The 27,511-nt window shown below is 35.8% G+C and overlaps 1 protein-coding gene across 1 annotated transcript in view; it reads right to left on the bottom strand.

The window, feature by feature from the left end:
* The window catches only part of ABCA13 (ATP binding cassette subfamily A member 13), a 169,151-nt gene that overhangs the window by 61,014 nt on the left and 80,626 nt on the right, over positions 1-27,511 (bottom strand). Inside the window, 6 exon segments of the mRNA XM_062499970.1 lie at positions 4,267-4,354; positions 5,328-5,446; positions 6,996-7,068; positions 7,650-7,748; positions 8,686-8,932; positions 27,011-27,101. Coding sequence (XP_062355954.1) covers positions 4,267-4,354; positions 5,328-5,446; positions 6,996-7,068; positions 7,650-7,748; positions 8,686-8,932; positions 27,011-27,101 — 717 coding nt within the window.

Below are 27,511 nucleotides of genomic sequence, written 5' to 3'. Positions count from 1 at the left end.
TGAACACAGTACTTGAGGTACAGCCACACCAATGCTGAATAAAAGGGGAAGATCACTGCCCTGGTCCTGCTGGCTACTCTGTTATTGATACAGGCCAAGATGTAATTACCTGGGCACCCATTGGCTCATATTTTGCTGGTGGTCAACCAGTACCCCCAGGTCCCTTTTCTGCCAAGAAGCTCTCAAGCCACTTCTCCACCAGCCTATAGCTCTGTATGGGGTTGCTGGGACACAAGTGTTGGGCACAGAATTTCACCTTAAAGAACCTTGTGCAGTGGTCCTCAGCCCAATGACTGAGTCTGTCCAAGTCTCTCTTAAAAGTCTTCCTATCTTCAAGCAGATCAACACCCCCATACAGCTTAGTGTCATCTGCATATTTACTGTGGGTGCACTCAATCTCCACATCCAGATCACCAACAAGGATGTTAAGTAGGACCTGCCCCAAAACTGAGCCCTGGGGTATGCTGCTAGTGACCAGCTACAAAGTGGATTTAGCACCACAACTCTCTTGCCCAGCTATGCAGTCAGTTTTTTACCCATCAAAGAGTCAGCCATCCAAGTCACAAGAAGCCAGTTTTTCAAGGAGCATGCTGTAGGAGACAGAGGCAAATGCTTTGCTGAAGTCTGGACAGACAACATCCACAGCGTTTCCCTCATCTGATAAGCATGTCACTTTGTCATAGAAGGTCAGGTTGGTAAAGCAGGACCTTCCTTTCATAAATCCGCATTGTCTAGTCCTGATCCCCTGGATATCTTCCATGGTAATGGTAATGGTAATGGTAATGGTAATGGTAATGGTAATGGTACCCAAATGTCTCAAACTCTTATGTCTCCACACTTAAAGAAAAGAAAAAAAGAACAAACCCTAACATTTTCACCTCTTTGCAAAGTAATGAAATTACTTCCTTCTCCAGTTCAGTTCCCACAAATAATTACACAAATTAGGTCTCCCATTCATTAATCAACAAGAGCAGTCTTTAACAAAATGTAGTTTTAAAAGAGAAAGAGAAGCTAAGATTCCCAAGGAAAAGAGAAAACCTTTGCAATGCAGGAGCTCCCATAAAAATAGCAACCATCAAAAAAAGACAGAAACAAGTGATCAAGAGTAATGTGTCTTTTTCGCAGCCCCATGCACCCATCTCTAATTCTATCAGTTTTTGAAAGGTTTTCATAGAGTTGAAAGTTTTATATACATATATAATGAAACTCCACTGCAATTGTGTCTGTTGTGTCATGGGGGAAAAAAAAGACAATTTAAAAAACAACAAAGCAAAATTCTGACAACACATCCCCATTTAATTCAGGAAGGGGAAAGGTCACAAATGTTCAGAGAACACCTCTGAAATACAGTAATGTAATCAGTATTCAAATGAATAGCACAATAGACCATTGTGTGGAACAATATATTTCAATACCCAACATGTTAAGTAGAATTATCCTCCTAGCTGCATTATCTAACTGAATCAAACCATGAGGAAATAACGAAACTGAAGACGGATATTTAATTTATTATAAACTGGAAAAAGATAAATTTAAGGTTGTTCACTTCATCAGAAGGTACACTTAAGGTCTTTTTTCTAAAGATTTGTTTCTTATTCAAAACTGTTACATAAAATATAAAAAATTAAGCATATTAGCTCTCAGTGAAACATCTTTCATATTTCTTTTGTGCCACACAGGTAATTTTTTACAGAGGGCATAAAAGATCTGAGGAACAGAAAACTATAAACATCAATATAATTTATTTTATTTTATTTTATTTTATTTTATTTTATTTTATTTTATTTTACTTTACTTTATATTCCATCCATAGTTAGGAAAATTCTTTCTCAAGAAAAAACACAACCTCTCACCACATCAGATTGAAGTTATATGGAGACATGTTTTACATTATTACATAATCTTTCACTTGCCATTAATATTCCAGAATAAATCTAGACTGGCATTTCAGATAACATATGGTTTACCAAGAAAAAAGGATGAGAAGGAGCAGAGAAGTCCCCAGGCATTTCTGGACCAGATTCATGATTGATATTAAACTATAAAGATGCAATTTTTTCCTCTGGACACTTGTACAATTACTGTACTGTAAAGCCTCAAGTCCAAACCTTTGGGATTGGAAAAATGTACTCCTCTAAACAACACATGAACAGTACAATTTACCTTTTGGTAGTATTGAAAATTATTATCACATGTTCTTCCTATATTTCATTATGCTATAAAAAACCAGCAACTATGAAGCTATTAAGGAAAAAAAAAATTGGCTATATTACCAAAGGAAGCCAAAGAATATACGGCCATGAAAATACAAACAAGTTGAAAATTTGTTCTTTTGCTACATAGCACCAATTATCAATGAATGCCAATAATCACTGTTTTTAATCATACATACATACAGTTGTATTTGTCATAGATATATTCTCTCTCCTGTGTGCACATATACACATTCTTTATGTGCATGCATATACCATGTATGCAATATATACAGCACAATATATGATTAGGTACAGTAAAAGAGTTACTAAAGAAATATTTTTAATTTAAACAAGAAAAATTGTCAGCTTTTCAAGTACTGTGGAAGAATGTATAAAGATTCAGAAATTTTCTAAAATGAAGTGAATCATACAGTAATTCTCTTCAAATGCAAATTTCTCATTTTCTTTCATACCAGGCTATGTAAACAGTACATTCACTGTCTCATGAACAAACCTGAAAGGTCAAAGTAAAAATCTGGTCATTAGTTACTGAAAGGTTAATGCAACAACTTGACATTGCATCACTTGAAAGACATTTCCAGCAGATGCTTTAGATAACACCATGCCCTTTATAAATTTCCTCCACTATTTGCTTTTGTCTGAAATATGAAGCTTACTTACTAAGAGTATAACTATAATTTATCCCTGTCCTGATGGCAGGTGGAACTCTATACCAAATACACTAAAAAAAAGGGACCTGACAAAAACTGTACTGCAAGCATGTCAAAACAAGAGTCTAAAATGATTAAAGATAACACAGGAAAAAATGGAAGTCAGAAAAAAAAAAATCTTTCTAAAAACTTTCAGGTTTCTCATGAAAGAATGATGGAACTGGAGTTCAAATCTATAAAATATATGGGACTAGAAGAGAGATTACAAAGGACCAAAATAAAAATCTATATATGCTCAGATATTTATATAAAATAGGGAGATTTCCAACAAATTATATGGAAAAGGCATTAGAAACAGGAAGTGGTCTTGCAAAACAGCATGAAATTTCATTGGACTGAAGAACATATGTGTTTTTTTCTAACACTTTTTCTTAAATGCATTTTGGGATGGAGCTTATTTATGCTGTACTTTCTTTTCTTGTTTTTATAAGAGCAAATAAAATCTGTATCTACATTTTGAAAAACTAAAGGCAGAAGTATCTTTCTTTCATATCCTAATCTGGAATCTGGAAAATTCACAGCTTCCTCTTAACAAGTCTTGTTTGCTTCAAATACAAAACCAGAGGCCTCTCACTGATATGCATCAATACTTCTCTAAGATTGCTGCTCCTCTACTTGTAATACGTCTACACTTGAATGGATCCCAAATAATCAAAGAAGAAGTATTGTTCTAAGCACAGCTGAAATAAAGGGCTTTTCCTTAATGCCGTTCGGTGTGCAGTGGAGAGGGATGGTATCTCCATATTGTGAAAACTTGGGATGAGACCTGGTGGCTGACAAGCACTTACCAACACAGGGGATTTTCTTTCTCTTGGAATGTTTTAGAAAGGTTCTCTTGAGAAAAGAATAGTATATTTGTTATGCAGAAGGAACTGGTCCTAGAAGAGGTCTTTACTCATAGGGGCAGGGTGGTGAGAGAAATGAAGCAAAGTATCCCTTGTAGGCATGAAAAAGCAACAATAGCAACCCATTACTGTGATGTACAATGCACTTTGGCCAATCCTGACACTGGCTTTTTGTAGAAAACAACAACAAAAAAATATTATTTCCCTGACTATCTACAAGGAAGCTTTACACTTAGATTCTAAACTGAGTTCACTGGAAAAAATAAAAGAAAAAATTATATAATTTGACTCATTTAGGAGTGTTTCTCAAACACAAGAGAATACTTCAAGGATTATGAGCAGAGAGACTATAAGAGACAGAGTATTTTTTCTCAATTATTCAAGTGAAAGGATTTCATGTAATGATTTATTATTTGCTAAGTGCTGTGATGTCTGAATCCTGAAAAATTAATCAATACATACATACAGATGTACACACATAAATGCAACTCTTACCTTAGCCAGAGGCTGAGACTTGGTGCTATTCGATTTTTTATCTTGAAGTTCAAATGTTTTCATCCCTCCAAAAGACCAACCACCATATCTGGTAGTAGAAATTAAAATAACAAAAAGTTATCTGCCTTAAGCTCTGCAGTTTTCTTGCTAGGGTAAAGTTGAGATAGCTACACTAATGCTTTATTTTTCATCTGAAAGCAAAAACTTCATCCCTCACAAACTCCTTCCTTGTTAAAAAGGAGGAGGACAATGTAGTTTTTAACCAGTGAATGCTATCCACTTTTTTCCAGCACAGGTATTCCCTTAGATAAGAATTTTTGTTTTCTGATAGCTGAAATCTTTGAGCAACAGGAAAGGTTAGCAGTGAGGTATTACTGACTTCCAGAAACAACTTAAGCAGCTTTATTTATTCCTAAATCATTCATATATTAGCTCAACTCTTTCATCCAAAGATGCTTTCCTCTATTTATAACAGATCAGATGCACCTTCTTTTAATACATAAGTGGCTAAAACTTCCTACTCCTCAATAAATCCATACATGGTCTAATATTTCCACTTACATTATCAGCAGTGATTGAGTTGTAAAGGCATGCAAGTAAACTTCAAAATAGAGCAGATAACCTCTGTTTCTGATATCACAGAATATGAAGTATTGCCAGGGGCGTACCAGTCCTTTTTACTTCAAAGAAAATATTAATTGCAGCGTATCCACCTGTATTTGATTGAGTTCTCTGAGGAATGGATATTATATTGTTAGCCTGGTTTAGATACGCTTCTCTGAGATGCTGAAATAATTCACTGTGTGGAAAAAACCTCAGAGTTTTGCAGTAATGATCATGCCTAGAGATAATCATCATGCAGCTGCTGGAGGAAGTTCTGAGACCATTGAGGGTCTTTCATATTACCTTGAATTGCAGCCTAACTCTACACCTTGATAACAACCAACAGATAAAAACAACAACCCTTTATATTCTCGTGACAAAGGTCTATGCTTTGGATCAGGAAGGACTGTGGGGCTTATACACAAAGGATAAACAAAGGCTAGACATTTTAAGGTTACCTTGTTTTGTTGGAAGACCTCACTAAATACTCTTCTACAGGGAACCCTGAAAGATTATACAAAATATGTCCTTTCTTATTCTTCACATAGGGAGCAGAGGTGTTGAAACTTGGGCACATCTGAAAAAAGTATACATAAAACATGTAAAGCACATTTTAAAGAGTGGCACTAAATTTAGCCTTATTTTTGGATTTTTATGTAGATCTTACAGCATTTCTTTTTAACTGGAATTGCCTTTCTTAGCTTTAACAGATTTTCAACAAATTATGAATAGTTTTATGTTTATAAGGCAACTCAAATGATTGTGCCACCTACATATTAGAAATCCCTTTGATTTCTCTTGCAGCCCTGTCAGGCTGTTTGTTTTCAAAACATCAAAACTTGTATATAAGTTTAGGAATGTTTACAGCAATGAAAAAGGCAAGACTGCTTTTTATTTGCTTTTCCTGTGAAGAAACACAAAATAGACCCCAGATAAATACGAGATGAAAGCAAAATTCTAATTAATGTTATAAGCTTCTAAAAATTTCATTGATGAGCTGCGGAGAACAATAAAGGAAGATGTCTTCTAATGATTCAGTGGGACATTCTCACTACCAAACAAAATGTGACAGATATTAGATTCAATTATCTCAGAAGCTTCACAAAGTATTTTATGCCAATCAACTGAAAATTTTTAATGCTTATTTGACGTCTCAACCCTACAGAAAAGAAAAATTCATTCTCAAAGATTGCTCTTACATTGCTCACACATAGAAGTTCTGCCTCCACTGCCAAGTGACTACTTTCAGTGTTCATGGTTAATAGACCTCTCCCTTTGAAAGTTCCCATTTGTATTTTATTTTTGTATTTTAAGTATAAGCCTCATTATTATTAGAGGCAAACTTATTCCTTGTCCAGAAAAGTAAAAAACTAGTTTCCTCCTTCTATTTTCCCCGAAACTGTATTGCTATGTTTCATATGTAACTCTTGCTCTAAATAATTATATCTTCATAAACAAAATAAACTTTTTTTGCAGAATATGTCTTTTTGGGGAAATACATTTGTCACCTGAGACACAGTTTCATATTTTTTTGTTTATTACTCAGAGCAAGTCAGCAGGAAAAATCATTAGTTAAAAGGGTCGGAAATTCATTATGTCTTTCAAAAACCTTCATTTCTTGAAGCCTGTTGAAATTTGAAATCCAAAATCCAAACCAGAAGCAAATTCTAACAATTAGACCTCATTCATGTGTAAATTCCCTGGTGGGTTCTAGCAGCTAGGTTCACCACCCTTCCCTTTGAAAGTAGGTAGTCTTCCAGATGCTAAGGAAATGTTATGTTTTACCCTTGTTTTACATGGTGGTTGCGCTTAATCAGAATCCTATAACATATTTGAAGTAATTTGCATCTGCTAAAAGTAGTTCAGCTGTCTCTAATCCTCTTATTTCAGATCAATCTATAGCCATTTCTAGTGCACACATATATTGACATATATAAACAAGAAAATGGTGTACAATTTCATTAGGTGAAACAGAAAAAATCTCCAGTCATAACAAAGTTGGACTTGTGAGGGTTTATTTCCTCATCACTTCCACCAGCCCTTCAAAAACATCAGCCAATGAATTAGAGCTAATATACACACACACACACTTTTTTACATATATAAGTAGATCAAAAATTACATACCTCCTGTTCAGACACACATTTGCATGAATCCTGAGGTGACAGAGATTCTGTCTGCCAGCAGGAATTATTTTTTCTAATGGGAATAAACATAATAAAATTATAACTAGCAAATGAAAGCAATATGTCACTTAAAAGAAGAAATCCAGAGAGTAATGAGCAGACCTGGCATGCTGAACACCTTCTTAATATTTGATCACAGCAGCTGCTGTGTCTAGAGTGATACAAATTTTAGTAATTTTTATCAAAGTTGATTTATTAAAAATATATATGTAGGATCAAATGACTTCATGTCTTGTATTTGCAGCAATTAGTAAAGCATGGTCACTACCCCATTCCTGAATTTAGAAATCTAGAATGCTTCCTAATAAATATTTTCCTTAATGTTTGTTCACCCTTCATCTGGACACCAGGCTTGATCAAAATCATCCTGAAATTAATCAGAATAGTGCCACTGACTTTAAATATGTATGGATCCGACCTTTAACAGTAAAGTCTACTTTGCTCTTCACCTGGATGCCAGCTGCTTTATCAGAACCAATTTGTCACTAATTCCATGCAGCCAAAAAAAAGCCTAAGATAATCCATTACACAGAAAGAAAAAAAATAATTTAAAAGTTCAATATTTAAATTAAGGAAATAGTTAAAATTAGTTACGATTACCTAATGTGATGTGAATGTGTGCATGTGTGGTCCCAATCAGAGAAATAACCCAGTAGAACCTGAGGAAGTTTTCCTAGGTTATCATCTTCAGTGCTGCTCAAGGAAGGCCATAGGGGTATAATGAGTGAAAGGGAAAGAAAAAAAAAAAAATACATACATGTCAATGTGTCTAGCTCTATTAAACTTTAATATCAAGGTTCTATGTATTTTCCAAGAAATTAAAGGACTATAAAATCCATGCATAGGAAACATACCAAAATAATCTCATTTCAGAAAACTCTATGTGAACATGTAACAAGAATTAATTACAACTATGACTAAAAAAGTCTCAGCATCTACCCATAGGCATTCTTTTCCTCATAATCATGTATTCCTAGTGGCTGGCATTTCTAAAGTGTTTTTATGCCTATAAAATAAATTTATATTATATTTATAGTTTCAAACAGCATCTTGTTTTGTTCATCTGTATATTTGCACAGTAGAGAAGGTAACCTGGACGTGTGATTAGCACTCTGTACAGATTAATTCGTAGATACTGCACATTTCAAATAAATTAATAAATAATTGAGTTGGTTTCAAAGCTGAACATTTAGAAATTACTTTGAGTAAGAAGAGCAGCAGGCTTTGTAAATACCGTGTGGCATTTTTAAACTCAAGAATTATTTTGAGAAAATAACGTCAGACCTAACCAATTTTTTAAAATTAAGCATGCAAAGGCTTGTTCAAATGCACTTGTTCATTTACATATAAATGGTCATGGCTAGTATTAATTTGAGTTCAATTTTCTCCAGTCTTTGCCCCTTCCTCCAGAAAATCCTTCACACAGTTTTTCTAATTTTATCTTACTCTTATAATAATCTATAAAAGTGTACTAAACATCTAAACTAAACATCTAAAAAACCCCCACACAACTATTGTAAAAAGTAACCTATCACTCTTTCTAGAGTACAAATAAGTCTTTAAAATAGGAGAACTCAAGGGTAAAAGTCCCAGAACCCTACATATTTATGATGATGAATGAGCCTTTTACCTAAAGAAGGATTCTGCATTGACATAAAGTCTTGGTGTCAGCTTCAGAGAAGGATAATCGATAGCCAGCGGCTTCACGCTGAACAAGGCCATTGCCAGTGCCACAAAGAGGACGGGCAGCAGCACATTGGACAAGCTTCCTCTCCAGTCTCGCCTTGTGTGGTGAAACCTCTTCATCAGAAGGGCAAAAATCTGTGTGAGGACAAGGTGGGCTCCACGCACACTCAAGGCTCCCGCAAGTGAAACATCTAAGTAAGACAAAGAAAACAACCCCTTGACAAACAAGGAAACCAAAATTGAACTTTCACGTGCTACATGGTCAAACATAGAACATAACTGTATTTTAGCTCTAATAAAATCAAACTACATAAGCCTAGCATGTTCTCCTGATTGGAACAGTATAGCCCCACACCACGTCACTTCCAAGTAAAACCAACTAGTAATTAACTCTTCCTATGAGGCAAAACAGATAATTAGTTAATATATCTTTATAGCTTTGCATGCACAGCTCATGCCTTACTGAATATTTTCCCTAGATATTTCCTATGGTCCTGTGCTGGTTCAACCATTCCTTGTGCATTACCACCTTTTTCCCAGACAAATTACTCTGAGAAACATGGCCTCTACTAGCACTAATGTCTTGATCTACCTTGACTGGAATCTGTGGCAACTTTTCTACAGAAATTTCAATGGATCTTCTTCAGAGCATTACAGGTGCTAGGTACAAGTATTCTCATAAAAGCATTCCCTTCATTTCCCTGCTCACATGGGACTGATCAAATTTTTGTATTTGTTAGTCAATTCAGTTTTCAGAGCTCATGGGCTGTCCTTCAGATTCACATGGGAGTGTGTCCACACCTTATTAACATCTCACAAACTGAGCAGTTTCCCAATAGACTCTCTCTTAATTTTATTTTATCTTTCTCTGTCAGACACTTGTGAATCACACAAATCACTTTGCCTCTATTTCAGCCCCTAATGCCTTCTATGTATGTGCAGGATCTTATCAAACTCTCTTTCTTGTGGCCTTGCCCAATTGAATGTCTTTCATCCTCTTTCCTTCCTCACAGTATAGCAGTGTCTGGCAGATTTACTACCACAGGCATTTGTACCGTAGCAAGACTGAATAGCCTGTTTATTATAGTGCTCAAAGTCATGATATATTTTATGAACACTTGTGATTTGCCTCTTATTACCTTCCCTCTGTGTATTGAGAACGCTCTAACCAGCATTTCCACTTTCCATGTTTAAACAGGTAAGTGTATAGAAGTTCTCAAGTAACCTCAAATTAATTGTCTTTCTCTTAGAAAAGCCTCTTTTCTGAGTGAACAGAATTTTAATCCCAGACCCTTTATGTTGTTCTAATAAAGTATTTTTAGCCAAGAAGAGAGGCAAACAGGGAGAAAAAATAATCGGGTAACAAGCCAAACTTCTGACCATGGTCACTGAACAATACAGCTCAAATTTTGCACTCATTACTCCAGGTAAATACTGATTAATCACCCTCAGTTCCTGGGAAAATTCTTCAGAAAATAACACCCGGGATATGAAAAACAAGAAATTACCAGGAAAAAACATGATACATTTGAACTGTGTCACCTGAGAGCTCAGCATGAGTACAGGACTGGTTTGGTGAATGAAGGATGAGCAGTGTGTGCTGTTTATTTTTATTTAACAAAGCCTGTGAAGTGGTCTCCCGCAGTCAAATGGGATGTGAAGGACAATAAGGACCACTGGCTGGACTGACAGGCACTGCCCTGCAGGCTGGGAAGAGGGATATTTGATCCAGCTGAGGAGCAGCTGGTTAGTCAGGGTGTCCCCTGGGGGCAAAGATGAGCAAAACACTGGCTAACAGAACCTTGTAACATAGATGTGTGTGCACACCTGCACATGGAGGGGATCCATCCTGCTTGGAGTCAACTTTATGTCAGGTACTGGTGACAAGGAAAACATCCTGGCAGCAGGAGCAGCTCTCTGGCAGCACCTAAGAATTCTAGTGGCATCAGGGAGCAAAATCTCTGCTCAGGGAAAGGACAAACTGCAACAGACACCAGCTGGTACCCGGGAAATTCTGATACCATAAATCAGAAAAATAAATGTCACTGTGAAGAAAACAATCTTCAAGACCAGCCCAGTCATGGCACTAAGTAACCTGCTCTTGACCTGATTGACCTGCATTTTTAAGAGTAATATTCTCTGATTTTAACAGACTTTAATTAATTTGGGTGTTATTCTGGGGGGAGGGCAAGGGGAGAAATTCCAGCATTTATTCCTTTAACTCTGCAACCAAATTATTTCTTTTAGCTATTAGTTATTTCTTTTTCCCCCGGATAATTCCATAGAACAGAAATACTCTCTTTAAGACGTTCTAGTCACAGCCATAACTTGCTAATTTGACAGCTAACACAAATGGGATTTAAGGTTTTGAATCTCTGTGGAGAGAAAAAGTAGCTTCAGAATTCAGATTCTGATTTAGCATTCAAGTTCCCTGATCAAGAAGGGCTACATTTAGGCTTGGAATTTTTTGTTCTGCAAATTGGAGTAGGAGCAAGAGATGCTATTGCAAAGAATTTTTTTAAGAAAACTTCTTAGGAATGTATTAAGTTTCTTTATGTTATCTTGGAAAGACTTCCAATAGTTGTCACAATACAAAAATTGAGACACTCAGAGACAGAAAAAAATTCAAGGTATGAGTGTTTTTAGAATAAAACATCCAGTAACTGCTGCCAGCTCAGCATCCCTGAAATTGTAATGTGTACCCTCTCCCATTTATTAAAGTAGCAAAGTGCCAGAAAAGCATCACAGAATTAGATATTTTCTGTAGTAACAGACCTGCTAATAGATCATTAGCATGAGAAGTGAGTCAAAGAGGCTTCAAAATATTTGACCCTTTGAATCTCTGAAAGGAAACTATGACATCTGGGGACAGAAAAGGAGATCAGCGCTGCAATTCATTGTTTTTTCTTGACAAGCAGGGCAGAGGAAAATTATAACAACTTAATTCAGATTGCCAAAGGAAGGGAGACTGTCACCATGAATAGAAATAATTGTCCATTTTGTCCAATATCCTGACTCTTACTCAATATTCATAATGCCAATGAGCCAAGACATGTCCCAAGAAAACACAATAAACCATTATAGTGGAAGTATATATTTGACTATTTGACTCAGGTACTTCTTTTTTTTTAAGTGATTTATCTTTTCTAGAACCTTATATGTTTATTGTTTAAAATTCTAATTGAAAAGGGTGCCAAATTTCTTTCTGAATTGTCTTAAACTTCCATCTTTGTGACCTTGAATTCTGTCTTCTTGTGTGTGTGTTTCAGAAGAAAAAATTCTTGTTTATTTGTTTTGAATTTATTATATTTGATGATACTGGATGGGCTCTTAAATCTTGCTTTAGAAGACAGGTTATAGAAGCTTTCAATCTATCTTCTTCATAAATAATCTCAACTTTTCACTCTCCTCTTATAAAAATCTTTATAGTCCTAATCAACCTCACTACTTGTCTCAAGTTCTCTTATTTTAACACTGTATCAGTCTCAAGATAAAATATGTTCAATGCAGCTTCCAGATGTGGAAACACTACTGATTTATACCACAGTATTATACATTCTTGTACTGATAGCTTGTTTTCCATACGCACCATACCACTTCATCTGACTGCACCACACTGTGAGCAATAGCCTGCGTTGGGCTTTCCATAATAGACTCGATATGGCTCTCGAAATTCCCAAGGTATTAAATCACTCTTTCAACTAGAACCTACAGAATTAATTTTTGCTTCATAAAGCTTGTAAGTAATTCACCACCTACGTCTGGTGTGTATGTCAGGATGCATAAAAACACCATACATTTATGGGAAAACAGTCTCTGATTATCACTGAGAACTATAAAGGCTGGAAGACAAGGCCAGATGACCTCTCTGTTATGAAGTCAATTTTTATGCAGAAAGTGTATGAAAATATCCTCATTAATAATTTAGATCGCAGAATTAAAAACCTGACCCAAGTGTTAGAAGCTCTCTTGCTTGACTTACAATTGCAATTATCCACCAGAAGTGCAATTATGTTCACAATTAACTTACACTTCCCAATTCATCCAGACTCTCTGTATTAATGACAAGACTTTTGCTAGTTTCCAACAGATAGAGGTTAATATTAGGTACAGGGAAACAGAACAAGTCCTAAAATCCAGAAATGAAGATTATCAAAATCCTTGCTTATAGACGACTATAGAATTAGAAGCAGAAACAATTATTGTAAAAGTCTCTAACTGGGTATTAGATAGTCTTTTTTTCCTGTATTTTGCACTTCTAGAAAACAATGTAATTCTAACATTTTTTCATGGTGCAGAAGGAAAGATGGGTAATGCAATAGATAAATTGCTATGACTGATTCTTGCTTATATGTAATAGAGTAATGAGTTTTCTCTATCCAAAGCTGATCAGAAAAATATTTATTGTGTGGGTAATTTCACAAGAGAGGTTCCCTTGGGGCATTTTTAGATATAAATCCTCTTATTCCTCCCCTCAGGTTATTTTTAATTTTAGGCATTGTAAACATTTCTTCTAAAATGTTGATTCAAATTGTTTTCATCTTAAGAATTTCCCATCTTAGTTTTTTCCATACTCCCTCTATAAATATTGATTAATTCAATTAAGTCATATTTTTAAGGGAAAACCTGTAGGGTTTTGATTAAAAAATTAGCTTTACATTCAGAGTTCCAGATCCCAAAATAGGATTTTGCATGGACCTGAAGACCTTTGAGTCAAAGTAGTAAAGACCTAGGCAAATGTAGAGCTCATCAGTAGAATTAACATGTTCTAAAGCCAAGGAATTGGTGTCTGTCACTCCCCATCCTTGTAAAGAACCCCCTTCCCAACTCACATCTCCCAAGCCCTTTTTCTCAAACCAGATAGTTGACTGATTACACTATTTCTTTCCTTTATCTTAGATACCATTCTTGTTCAAGATCTGACACTTAATGTTATATCACACTGAAGACCACTGAAAGGATAGCGTGAACAATAAATCTGATTCCTACTGAAAAATCAAGAAAGTACCAGCATAACCAGAAAAATGTGCTGCATACTCTCACTGAAGAAACTCCAATCCCCAAATCTCACAATCTAAAAACCTGTTCCTAGAAAAACTACTAGCAAACTCATAAAGGACATCTTTAAGCTCTTTATTATTTATTTCCTAGAATAAAGGGAGTGAGCAAAAGTTCATTTGTTTGCAAAAAGCTTAGGAAAAGGATATGCCAAACTCATCACTGTGTTTGGAAGAAATACATCCTAAGGTCAGGCCTAAACAAAGTAGGAATTATCTACTCCCAGCAATGTGTAATGGGCTGAAGAACTGGTAGGATACAATTGCACTTAAATCTTAGAGGGAGCAACACTTTAGAGTGCCCTCACACTTGACAGTTGGAGATGAGATACATCTGACTTTTCACTAGTTAAGTGAAAGACAGAAGCATAAAGTGGGTTTGTGCTAAACGAAAATTAAAACATCCAGGTGTTAGAGAGCAAAAAACCTTCATCCACAAAATAATTTTCTTTACTTTTACTTACTGCATTGTTATCCAAGCAGCAGCAGAGGTGTATCCAAGCAAGAGCATTTGATCCTGGACATCACTCTTTGCGTCCAAAGTTTTCATTCAGGTTTGTTGTAGAGAGTGAACACATTGTACAGATAACACAAGGCACATAATTAAATGCAAAATACATGTCCAGAGAAGGACAAGAAATCTGATGAGGGACCTGGTGCACAAGTCTTATGCGAAGTGGCTGAGGGAGCTGGGGTTGTTTAGCCTGCAGAAAAGGAGGCTCAGAGGTGACCTTATCACTCTCTACAACTCCGTGAAAGGAGGCCATAGCCAGGCTGGGGTGAGTCTCTTCTCCCAGGAAACCAGTGACAGGACAAAAGGAGTCTTAAGCTGCACTAGGGGAGGTTTAGGTTGGACATCCGGAAAAATTTCTTCACAGAAAGTGTGATGCAAGGTTGGAATGTGCTGCCCAGGGAGATTGTGGAGTGACTGCCCCTAGAGATGTTTCAGAAAAGATTATGTGGCACTCAGTGCCGTGGTCTAGTCAGTATGGTGGTGTTAGGTCATAGGTTGGATTTGATGATCTCAGAGGTCTTTTCCTGCCTAAATGACCCAGTGATTCTGATTCTGTAAATTTGTCAACCAAAACAAAAGTTCCATTCTTTTTTTATTATTTTGTTGGAAGAGGAGGAACTGTTAAAACAAGGAATGTTCAGCTCACAGTTTCTCATGAAATATGACTGATACAAACACTTCAAGCACCAATCTAAAATATTCTATTCCTCTTGGGCCATAAACCCTACCATGGGACAGTTTTGGGATAGGTAACTAGCAGACTGGGGAATAATTAAAATTAGGACTAATTTTTGAGTACTGAATAACCCAACTGAAGCGAATATATTAGGGTATACAATAAAATATCTCTCAAAATAACCTGAATAGAATACATCACTTACATTCTCAAGAGCTCATTAAATGCAGAAAATTGCTATGTTTGTCCCCCAAACTCCCCAAGAGAGTTTACTAACTAGTAACTAGTAGAGTTTACTAACAGAACTTGATCAGAGTCCCTAACTGAACTTACCTTTTCAACAGCCAACCACCATCACACTATGCTGCTGCAAAGATCTACAAAATAGTCAGAACCGATTTTAAGTGTAAAAAAGAGTACAGCTCAAGGTCCTTTATTTTTTCTCCAGGCATAACATAGCCTCATTTACATTATGAATATCATCCCTTAATTTCAAGAACTTGCATTTTTGCAAAGTTAGATCATACTAGAGGTATGAACAATAGATGACATGATGAACACTGTTAAATGCAAGCAAAATATTTCTTCACAATTATAAAAGTAGATTAAAACTAAAAATTAGGTTTTAGTTTTCCAACACTGTTAAATGCAAGCAAAATATTTCTTCACAATTATAAAAGTAGATTAAAACTAAAAATTAGGTTTTAGTTTTCCCTTCCTTTACTTATTCACAATCACAATTACTTATAACCAACATTATAATTCTATTATATGAAATATGAATTTAGGTATCTGAAATGCCCATTCATGACAGAAAGAAGGTAAGCCAGCCTCTTTAATTAATATAAAACTAATACTCACATGCCTACATAATTTCTCTATTTAATAAAAGAATATTCATTCAATTGCATACTAATAAAAAACCAAACATTAAACTTTGGCATCACTCATATCAAAGAACAGAAAATCTTCTAAAAGTGTCACACAATGCAACAGCACCATATGCATGGTAGTAGATAAAAACTTTTAAACAGGTGTGCATCACATTCATACTCTAAGCATAAATTTGAGAAAGCAAGAAAGTCCAAATGGCATTTAGCAAGTAAATAAAATTGTAACAAAGACAGTGAAGTGAGACCTCTGCTTTTAATTTATGGGCCTGCTTTATACTCTTGCTTTTCCAAACCTATTTGTCTGTTTTATCTACTCCTTGCATTCAGTCTTAAAACCAGGCTGCAAGCTGTCAAAGGTGGTAAGGACCTGGGTGTTTTATTCCTACTATTAGTCCGTAGGGTGTCTGGAACAACAGGCCACGACTTTAAATTGGGCTTCCAAGGCACTGCAGCTCATACAATAAACAACAATCGCTACCACAGCAGCTAGGAAAAAGGAACACCCTTGTGGTTGCTCAAGTGTAAGATGGTGTTGAAACACCTCTTATTTTTATTATCATGGAAATAGGCAGGAATACAGTCATAGCAGAAACTTGACTGAGTGTATAGTTTTTGGGGAATGTAACACTTCCAGGCTATAAAAGCACTGCCATTAGTTTCCATGAAGGGAATTAATTTTCTAGTGCAAAATACTCTCTTTCTTTACATTCTCCAGCCAAAAGAACACAAACAGTTCATGAGCTTAAAGAAATGGGAAACAATGGTTCTGTCCTCCTATCTGTCACCCTACAGATACCATGGAGAGCCAAATACAGTTGCTACACTGTCAGCCAAGCTAGTCTGGTGAATAGCCACCTAAGCTAGTCTGAAGAGGAGGACACACTGCTGAAGGCAGTCTTCCAATAATTGATAAATAGAGGGTTTCAACTCTTCCTACATTTGTGATATCTAAAGCAACCTCTTTTGTTACATTTCCATGGTTTTTTTCTGCTTTGCCATAATTTATATCTCTTCATCCTAGTTGGGATTTTTGCCAGCTTAAACCATACTGAAAAAGAAGTTGGGACTGAACACCAAGTATTTTTTTTAGACTTGTATGGTGAACTCTGTTGTGGCCAGGGCAACTTCATCATTAATATATTAATGTGAATATTCTTTGGAAACAAAAAAAAAAAAAAAAAATCAAAGAAACCAAATATTGAGTCAAGTCAGATAGTCAGACAGACTATCATGCCTCAGAAAAGAAAATTGCAGATTTGAAAACCCTAAGTCTTTGATTTTGAGTTTCTGCATGGTTAACTTGCAACATCAACATTTATGCTAATTTCAGTTTCCAAGAGATAATTTTGCAAATAAATATCCTTTTATTGCAGTACTATCTCCCCTGCAGTGATGCACATGCAATGAATTGCCACATGGAGGCGGAGGTAAGTAAAGGAAGAGCTGAGAAACAAGCACAGAATGTGGCTACAAAATGGAAGTCTATTTACACTTTCTGTTTGTACTCTTTGAAGGTACAACAGTAGAAGTACAGACTGTCAGAATTGCAAAAATATATCCCCGTTAATTTCATATGTGTCTATATATCTATGTCAGACTTGGCCAAGAGAAAGAATACATTTGTGGACACACACGGAAACAACTACACATCTTGTGCACTAGGATACATTCTCTTGTTACAGTAAGCAGCACACTTATTGAGGTTGGTTCCTTTTCTTTCTAGAAGTGTAAATCAATACCCAGAAAGTTGTTAGAATTTAAGTCATTTTATTCAACCTATAGACTCAAGTTACAACAACTCAAGATTGAATCCAATACAGACAACAGGGCTACACACACAGTACTTTTGTTCTGTTTGGTGAGAAACTGGTGAAAGAGCAGGACAGCAATAAAATGTGAATGCTTGCTCTACCACTTCCCATAATGTTATATGTGACACTTAATTCTAAATATCTTAGTACTTACAACTAGACAGATTAAATACAGCAATGGAAGAAAGAACTATGTATTCAATCCAGGTGTTCTCAAACACTTGCCACTGGTTACTTGCTTCCCAGAGGGGAACTTTTAAATAGCAGCTGTCCATCGCTGTACTGCAATGACTTCTGTCATGCAGCTGCTCAGCTTGCTGAGTAGCCTTTGAAAACACTGTGTGCAGCACTCTGGATAGGAAGCCTCTTGGAAGTGCTCTGAGATAACTCAGATATTAAACAGAGGAAACTGCTTCAGCAGGACCCAGATTTCACTGTGACAGACAAGGACATTCTGATCCACTTTAACTTTCAGAATTTGTGCAAGCATTACCTTAATACAAAGTACTTTGTCTAAAATCCTGCAGCTCCCATAATCAGGAACATTTTCAGACCATATCTCTACTGGAGTTATTCTATTAATGAAAAAAATCATATCAAAGTTTGTGCAGGGAAACAATTCAAAACTGAAAGTTCTGCAGGAGGCATTTTTTATTCAGACCTGAAGCTATAGCAAACAACTGAAAAACGTGTTTGATGAAAAACCTCATTCCTCAGGCATTCTGGTACCTCATAAATAGTGGTATTAAACAGCTTCAAGGATTTGGATTAGCAGAACCAAGTGCTCTATTTTTTCTAACATCTCCAATGAATATGGTAACCTAAATAAACTGTAAAATAGATCTAGAGGCAAATAGAGAAAAAATTACATAGCTGAAAATTTCCACCTATACAGAAGTCAAACATCAGGTCTACTACGAGGAAGTTTCACTTATATTTTAAATAAGGAATTGGCTAGCAACAGTGTAATATACACCTTATATCACCTTGTAACAAGTTTACCATATGAAAAGTTGACAAAAAAGTGCAGTCCTAACTGCTCCACATACTGCCCTTCATACTGAAGCTACTTTACATGTTGTCCCTGTAACTCCTAAACCAGTTTTCTGTTAGTACTCCAGCACATTGCTAGTATTGAAAAAAACAGATGTGTGAATATTGCTAAAGTTTCTCTGGGCTTTTCTTGTACAAAAGGAATGTTTTTGTGACAGAGCAGAGAGAAAAATTTCACCAAAGGAGATACTTTTGAGAAGGCACTAGACAGGTGAAAATCTAGCTTCATGTAGAAGCATCAGCCTCAAAGAGAGTTTTTGTAACACAACTAAGATGGGTAGCACACCTTCTACATACATATGGTATTTACTCAATAAATGAGGCAAGACATTTCATGAGGAAGATTTCATGAAGCCCCTTGCCTAAGCAATATTCTGCTTCAGAACAAAAAGTAAGCATCTTACTCTTGATAAGCATTTCTATAAAAAAATTGGTCATTTACATTACTTACACAGTTGAAGTTAGTCTCTGTATTTGCTGGTGCAACAACATTGATAAAGCAAAGTTGTTTTAAAATACTTGTATGCGTGTGTGTACACTTTCTTCACCAAACACAAAGATCTAGTAAATGTACACTCCACTTGTAAACTCTAGCAAAGCAAGAAACCATCAGAATTTACTTTTCATATAAAACCTAAAGACATGCTATTAGCAACATATATTTTCTGACACCATATGTATGACTTTGTGTTGATTATCTAAGAGTGAAACTTTTCTCCAACACAGGCCTCATTATTGAGAGAAATTATAGTTTACATAGGATATGAGATGCAAATGTTATCTTTGGAAAAATCAGATTGCTGAACAGCAAAAAAGCATAATCTAAAAGAATTTAACTGTTTAAACTAGGAAAAAATTGTTACTACATGTGTTGCAGAAGTTGCATTAGTATTACATTGAACAACCCATCATTGCTGTTATACCAGGCAATCCATTGCTGTTCAAATTTCAGTTGCTTTTTGGAAAACATTATCACCGAAACCACATGCTGAATACAGATTTTTTGTGATGTTGCAAATGCGAAAAAAGGGGAATACTTGCAAAAAGTACATGCAGGTCATTCTCAAAGGCAGCAAATGAACACAGGAATGCTGGCTGCCTGATCTCAATTATCTTCGAGGAAGAGTTCTACTTCCCTTATATGGTTTCCTTTCTTTCCAGTTTTTTTCTTCAGGTATTTAGAAATAATTACAGCATGAAATGGAAGACCTGCAGTCCTTCATACTGGAGAATAAGTCTTCTGAATATTTCTTTAAAAGACAGGATTTTAAGACTGCCATGAAAGATCACATGCATTGTCTATGCTTTTTTCCAGTCTGTAGCTGTTACAATAACCTCAATAATTTATGGGAACTAAAAGAAAACAGCACATCATGGAGCGCAAAGGAAAGACTGGAGGGAGAGACACACACAGAAGGGAGCACTAGCAGGTAAGGGGGGAAAACCTTCACTGTATGAAGAAATATGCTGTCAAGAAGAAATCAAAGAAGGGCTTGTAGGCAAGACATAAGAGCTACACAACTGAGATAATTTGATCACTTGCTTTTCAAGATATTAAGGGGGGTCACATTCTACCAATTCCCTTTGGATAAATAAAGCATTCCTAATGCACCTACAGCTATATGTATTCTTTATCCCTCAGCTCAAAGAAATATCTGAAGTCAGTGAAAGAGCTACCAAGAAGTTTCACTTCTAAAACAAGCACTGTTAATAACTAACACACAAACAACTCGGATTATGACAAAGGCAAGGAAACAGGTTGTCCAAAAAATCAGGTTCACAGTATTCTCAAATTCTCACACATGCATATAAGGCAGTAAGATCTGTGAGATGTTAGTATCAAATACAATTTTCTGTTTAGAAGGTCCTTGAGATATATAGAAATTCAATATACAGTCATCACCATCAGAGGCTGCATGCATACCAGTTCTGGTTACCCACAGCTTAAATAAAGTCTCCCTGAGGATTCTGCTTCTTCTATCCTAGGCAGTATCCTCTGCCACTAGGCAGGATAGAAGAGGCATCATCTCTTCCATCCTAAGATGGGGCTATGCAACCACTTTCCTGAATTGTTCTCAGATAGTATTCTGAAGACTACTATTTCCAGTTTCTAATTTATTGAAGTTTGAATCTATATCTATGACACAATTTACTGGTCTAAGCATACCTTCCATTCAAAAATGTTATTCATATATTTTAAGAACCAGTAAAAATACCAAATTACAGGAAAAGGGCTACTAAGTCCTTTTCATAAAGTATTTTTTATGAAACCAGCTCAATTCCATCATGACAATATTTCATGAGCAATTAATTTAATTTTCAAAATGCAAATTTCAAAATAGATTTTTGCTTTTTCCTCTGGTTCTGTACTACTTGCAACAGTCCATAATCTTTTTTTTTTCGATCGAGCCCCCTTTTGGGAAGTGCCAAAAGATCACTTTATTGACCATTTTCTTCTCTAGAGCTGAAGATAACAGAAAGTCTCTGTGAGGAAGGCAGGTAGGGTTAACTTCCTTCCTGTCTCTGAAATAGGAAGATAAATTCGAGGACAATTCCCAATGTGGGAAAATGGATGAGCTTCTTGGCATTGTAAGAGTAGCATGCTTTACTGGAAAACAGCTGTATTTCCATTGTTTTCCTAGCAGTCCTCTAATGTCTGGGCCTGCCTAAGAGAGACTCCAAATATTTGGATGAGAGAAGAAAGTAGTGGGTAAAAAAAGTGTAACATCTGAGGAAGGATGAAGAAACAGACCATTTGCTTTCAGAAGGATAGGAGTTACAGTGACACACAGAGAAAACAAATTCATATAAGAACGTTAAATATCTCAAATGAGCTTATTTTTGAAATTAGCTTTGTGTGACAATTGATAGGTAACATTATAAAAATGCTCCATCCTTACTCTACAGTGCAGAGAACCCTGAAAGGGTGAAGGAAGAAAGATTTGGGTTTGAAGAATATAAAGCTAAATATTTGAACTGTTTATTAAATTAAGTTGTCAACACATGAAAGAAACATGACATTTCCTGCAATAAACTAATTAAAACAACAGCAAAAAAAGCCAAAGGAAAAGACAATGTATCCAAGATTTCTAGACCTGGTTTTGAAACTTTTTCGGGGCTTAGTGTTGAATTTAACTGGTAGTGTTACCTATACTGTTAGACTGAAATTTATGCTTTATTTTCTCCTTATTGGGAGATAGCAAAAGTTTGAAAATTTTAACATCAGTGTTCATGTCAGCAGCCACTTCTAAACAGAGAGGCTGATGCTTCATGTCTACAATATTCTTCTTATAAAGTTACATTTTCCAAGGTGGAGTACTGAAATAATTCCTAGGTTATTTTATACAGATTTTACAGGAAATTAAAAGAAGTGAGCTCCATTTAAAAAATGGGTGTTAAAATATAACTTCAAGGATATTGTAAAAATCACTTTCAAGCCTTTTTTTGTAGTTACAGTGAACTCAATTTGTCGTAGTGGATTAAAAGACACTGTTTAAGAATAGAAGAAACCACTTGATCACCTACCAAAAGACAACAAATTCCACTCTGCTGCTCATGTGCAAAAATCTATAACACCCTTTACTGTAGCAAATTTTCTGCAAAGGCCCAAGCCTTGTGTCTAATTCACCAGGAGAAACAACACCCTTCCCTGGGTACAATTACTCCAGCTGCTAATTAATTTTTTCCTGTCTAGATTACAGCTATTTGCTTACTTTTTGCTTCATTTATTTTATTTCTCTCTTCTGCCCAAGAATTATGAAGGTAGAATTATACCTTAACAGAAAATATTCTCCGTGCATTAAAAAAATAGATAAATTAAGATCTTTTAGAAAACCACTTCTCTATCTTATTTTTTATAAACTACATTAAAGGAGCCCTGCTGGTGCCCTTATAAGGACTTCACTGCCAACCTCCAATATTAATTCTTCTCTGCTTGCTTTCTGAATTGTCAATTTCTCCCTAAAGTCATTCAGACTTAAAAATGTGGACAAAAAGTTTGTATTAGTATTGGAGTATCAGTCTCATCATTTTGAATGGATAGTCAAAATAACCTCTTTGTATCATTTTGCACATTAAGCTCAAATATAAATCACCTTGGCTGTCTTAAAATGCTTCTCCACTAGGATCAGCACATAACTCAGTGTTTTCCAGGATATAACTCCCCATTACACAGACATGCCTAGCATCTGACATCATTAAAATACCCTTTATTTGGAATGGATTCAGCTTTTCTGGTGATCTAACTCAATCCTTTGGACTGGTCTTACTTATCACCTTTCAGCAGTTGTCTTTTTTTTTTTCATAAGCAAGGTTATATTTACTTCAGAGTCACTTATGAAGATGATTAAAAGGCAGTTGAAACACAGCTGAAATTCACAAAAGCTCTTCATTTTGATGTTCCGCTATTAATGACTGCTTTTTTTTTTCAGCTGCAATTTTAGTAAATTAGTTTTTAGATGAGCTTTATGAGTACCGTATATTGTTGATCTCACTAATCCTAACAGGAGTAATGTCACATTTGGCCCAACATGGTTCAAAATGGCTAACACCTGGTGCTTCAGAGAAAGGGTTAAACAATGTTAAAAAGTAGTTATGCATCAACCTGCTTCCATACCCACACTTTCAGAGGCTAACTTATCCAAGAAGTTCAAAGGCATATAAGCTTTAATAGCACTTCTGTTGCTAGAGCTATTCATATTATACATCCATTGATAACCTTTGGCTTTTTGCAACATATTCCAACACTCTTAGTCTCTGCAACATTATATGGCAAGACATCCCAAATGTTATGTACTACAGTGTGCAAAAATGTAAAGAATCAATTTTGAATTTTCTGCAGTTTAGTTTCACTATACCTCAGGAGTTCCAGCTGTAGTTTACTGCCAGAGGGACTACATCCAAAGTTGGTATCTCCCGGAAGTTTCTAAGACAATAAATTCTACAAAATGAAATAATTTGGCTCTTCAGCAAAACATCTGAATATCTTAATTCAACAATATTGGTCCCTGAATGAGCCAGTGAGACTGCTCACTAGCTTATTACCTGCTTTTGCATATGTTCAGATTATTTTGTCATTTATCCATGGTTAGCTACTTAACTCTTGGACTTGCTCTTAGCTCTCCTGAATATTTCTGTATATATACTGCTTACTGTGGATTATGATAATTTTATTGGCCTCCATAGAGATGGTTACTCCATTTTCTCTAGGTTATTTGGCTTCAATAGTCTTGTCAAACAGTCATTGCATGCTCAGTCTAACCATTTATATGCATGCTCTCTGTACATCTAGAAAACAATAACTAACTATTGTGTGTTTCAACTGTATAGGAATTAATAATTCATGACCGTATTATAATATATGCGTGTACTATGTCTTCACACATTCATCCCTGACTCAAAAAGAAAATTTTTACTGTTGTCACAAAAAGGTGAGTTTTAATCTAAGGTTTTTTCATTAGAATAAAACTAAAAATTATGAGAAAACCATCCACAAATGAAACAGGTACTACAGTGTGTTTTGCATCTTTAAAATTACTAATTTTAAAACTGTACAATTAATTAATGGACTGATATTTACCTCTAACATTTGCATTTATAAATGTTCAAATAATTCTGAGTTTAATTTACATTATTTTTGTTGCTGATGTTAAGCAGCAGCCAAGCACTAGCTGCTCACCCATAGTCCCCCTCCTCCAGCAGGATGGGGAATAAAATAGGAAAAGAGAAAGTGAGAAAAATTGTGGGTCAGGATACAGGTAGTTTAAGCAGTAAAGGAAAAAGACAGAAAAAATAAACCAAAACTAACCAACCAACCAAACTAACTAACTAATTAAAAACCAAAATTTCCAACCCAGAAAATGCAAAGTCAATCACTCACCATCTCCCACAAGTGGACATGCTCAGCCACTGGTAGCATCAGCTACCTCCTCAAAAAAGTTTTTACTTCCAAGCATGGCACTCTGTGACACTGAATAACTCTCTGGTCAATTGAGTTCATTTGTCCAGGTGGTGTCCCCTCACACTCTCTTTCTCACCCTCAGCTTACTCACAGCATGGAAACGGGAAAAGAGAGAGCTATGGCACTGTAAATACTATTCAGTGGTAGCTGAAACACTGGTGTGTTATCAACACTGTTTCAGTCACAAATCCAAGACACAGCACCATAGAGGCTACTATGAAGAAGTTTAACTCCATTCCAATCAGACACAGTACACTAAGACAATGTTAAACATGACTTCAGAGAGATACTGTCATATTTTGCTGAAGTGCTGGTCAGCCTAAATTTCTGCAGTCTCAATTAAGAGACATACACACCGCTCTGCTATACCTCCTAGTCTGGGAGACATTAGACATCATTTTAGTTTCCGCATAATCCTGACACTTCAAGAGGTCAGCAGCAGTAAAGGATAGCCAACACCCCTGCTTGAGCTCAGATCTGTGCTTTGTGAAAGTATCTCTCTTGCCCAAATTCTTTTACAAATCAAATAGCTGCATCCTGTGATCTCTTCAATAATCCCAGCTGCCTGCTCTAGGGGATTTTGAAAATTCATTTGACTACTTTGACAACAGAAAGTTTGACTGCCTTTGAACCTGCTTTCAAAGACAAAGTTATACAAGTCAAACTATTGCCCATGGAGTATTCTGGTTAACTTTGACAATGATGGATACCTTTCATGACCATTCCCAAATCTCTTATTCCTACACTTCACAACTGTCTTTAATGATAAATGACAGTCATCAGCCATGAATGACAATTTTTCAGTACTCTCACCCCCAAAGAATCGGCATTATCATCACATATTTTTGCTAGAATTCATCAGGCTGAAAAAATAGAGTCTCTGATTACTCAATTCTTTATTAATGTAATAACCTGAACAAATACTATTTTATACATTTTGAGATGTAGGTAGGATATACTGTCTTCATTACTTTAGGAACTGTAAATCTTCTTCCTTAATGAAAATGCAATGTGGAGAAGACAGATTGTTATGATTTGAAGCTTGTTCAGATGTCCTAGCTGAGTCTTGAACAAATAAATCAACTGTTATAAAATAAGGGATATTAAAATCTGTTTTGAATAAAGTCTCATTCTCACCACTGACAGAAGTGGCAGTTCTATTGGCTTAGTGAGGTTGTTTTCATTTTATACATTTACATCTTCACTGATTTAAGTGGGACTGGAATATTCCAGCAAACAGAGCCTCTGGATAAAGTAATCTATTTAAGCTTGCATTTTGTGAGAAAAGGTCTCACGTTAGGCCACCATTATTGGCAATGATTACTTATTATTAGCAGACCCAATTGAATTTATGTTAGCAAATAAAGAAAGCTTGGCTGAAAATTACTTCTGTTACAGCAACATTAAAGGTCCACAGATCAGGACTTCACTGTGCCTGTACTTTACAGAAACAAAATGAAAAGTACTGTACATAGGTTGAAATTCTTGACATCTAACTAAAGAAAACTATAATCTAAATGTCAATCTTCAAATAGAAAGAAACATGGTAAGTACAGAAGCATGAAAATCTCAGAGCCAATGTGAAAACATTAATCAGCTTGATGGGCACTGACATTAGAGAACTTGAGTCTTGGATTTTGTAATGGCATCAACTTATGATCATTAGTGATGATTAGTGATTCTTCTTATAAAATAATTTTTACAGGAGAAAAATCTTCCTGAGTTTTGAGAAGTGTTCACAAGGACCTCCTCCCAGGCTTGCAGGGCAGAAAAAGAGAAACTAAGAAGGGTTTTTCTTTAAAGCAAGATGTAAAAGAACCTGAAATAACATGCCACTTAAGAAGACAAATGATCTTCCACTTCTAAGGGAACCAGCTTTTCTTTTTCTTTTGACTTGTACACAGATGAACATGAATGCACTTTTCTAATAGCTTAAAGATTATATATCTGTGGTATATGTCTGCAATATTTATCCATTTTCAGTATGGAACAAAGAGGATAATTAGCTTTCAGGGTCTGGTACAAAGCAGTAGGCCAATAACCCTGCAGTGAGAGAATGCTCACATGCACGTGTACACCAAAGGATGGGAAGATGACTGTGAAGTTATAGAGGTAAATCACAGAAGGCATATAAAAAGCTACTACCCAAGGCAGACACACAAAAAAGGAATTACCAGATGGTAGCAAGCAGTATTCTCCATTCCCTTGTGCATTCCTCAACTTTGGGAACTTTGTGCACACTTACATTTGCATTTTTGATCTTTATAAATCTAGTTGCTTCAGAAGGCATATCATTTTTTACTTACAGACTGATTCAGCACCATTTGTATGATCAAGGTGTGCTGCCCGTGGAACATAAGGCTTCTTCTCTGAGTCCTGCAGCAATTTCAGAAAAACCTTCCATGAAAGTAGAAAAAAGTAATTTATAAATGTTTATCATTTTATAAAACTATTATTTACAGATATTTTATATATGTCTCCTAAACCATCCAGACTCTCAGAAATTACTACTGACCTACTATAACCACCTTGCTAGAATATGACTATAAAATCAGTCAAGCTCTGCAGTGAAAACCTAGGGAATAAGGGAAATTACATAAATGTCCATAGATGCAAAAGCACCTATGCAAAATATTGCTGACCCATGTACACTACTACCTGCAAAGATTTTTCAATAGACTATCTGCACTTGATTGACTTTTTATGCTCCTAAACCATGATATGTGTTGGAACTCAGTTACTGCAGCTTTTTCCAAGGAAGCAGCTCAACTCTCTTCTGGTGCTCCAGCTGGAAATCTATGGACACA

This window comes from Cinclus cinclus, chromosome 1, assembly GCF_963662255.1.
Source record: "Cinclus cinclus chromosome 1, bCinCin1.1, whole genome shotgun sequence".
Lineage (NCBI taxonomy): Eukaryota > Metazoa > Chordata > Aves > Passeriformes > Cinclidae > Cinclus > Cinclus cinclus.
Note: the sequence above shows the minus strand (reverse complement) of the source record. Positions and strands in the feature narration are given on the sequence as shown.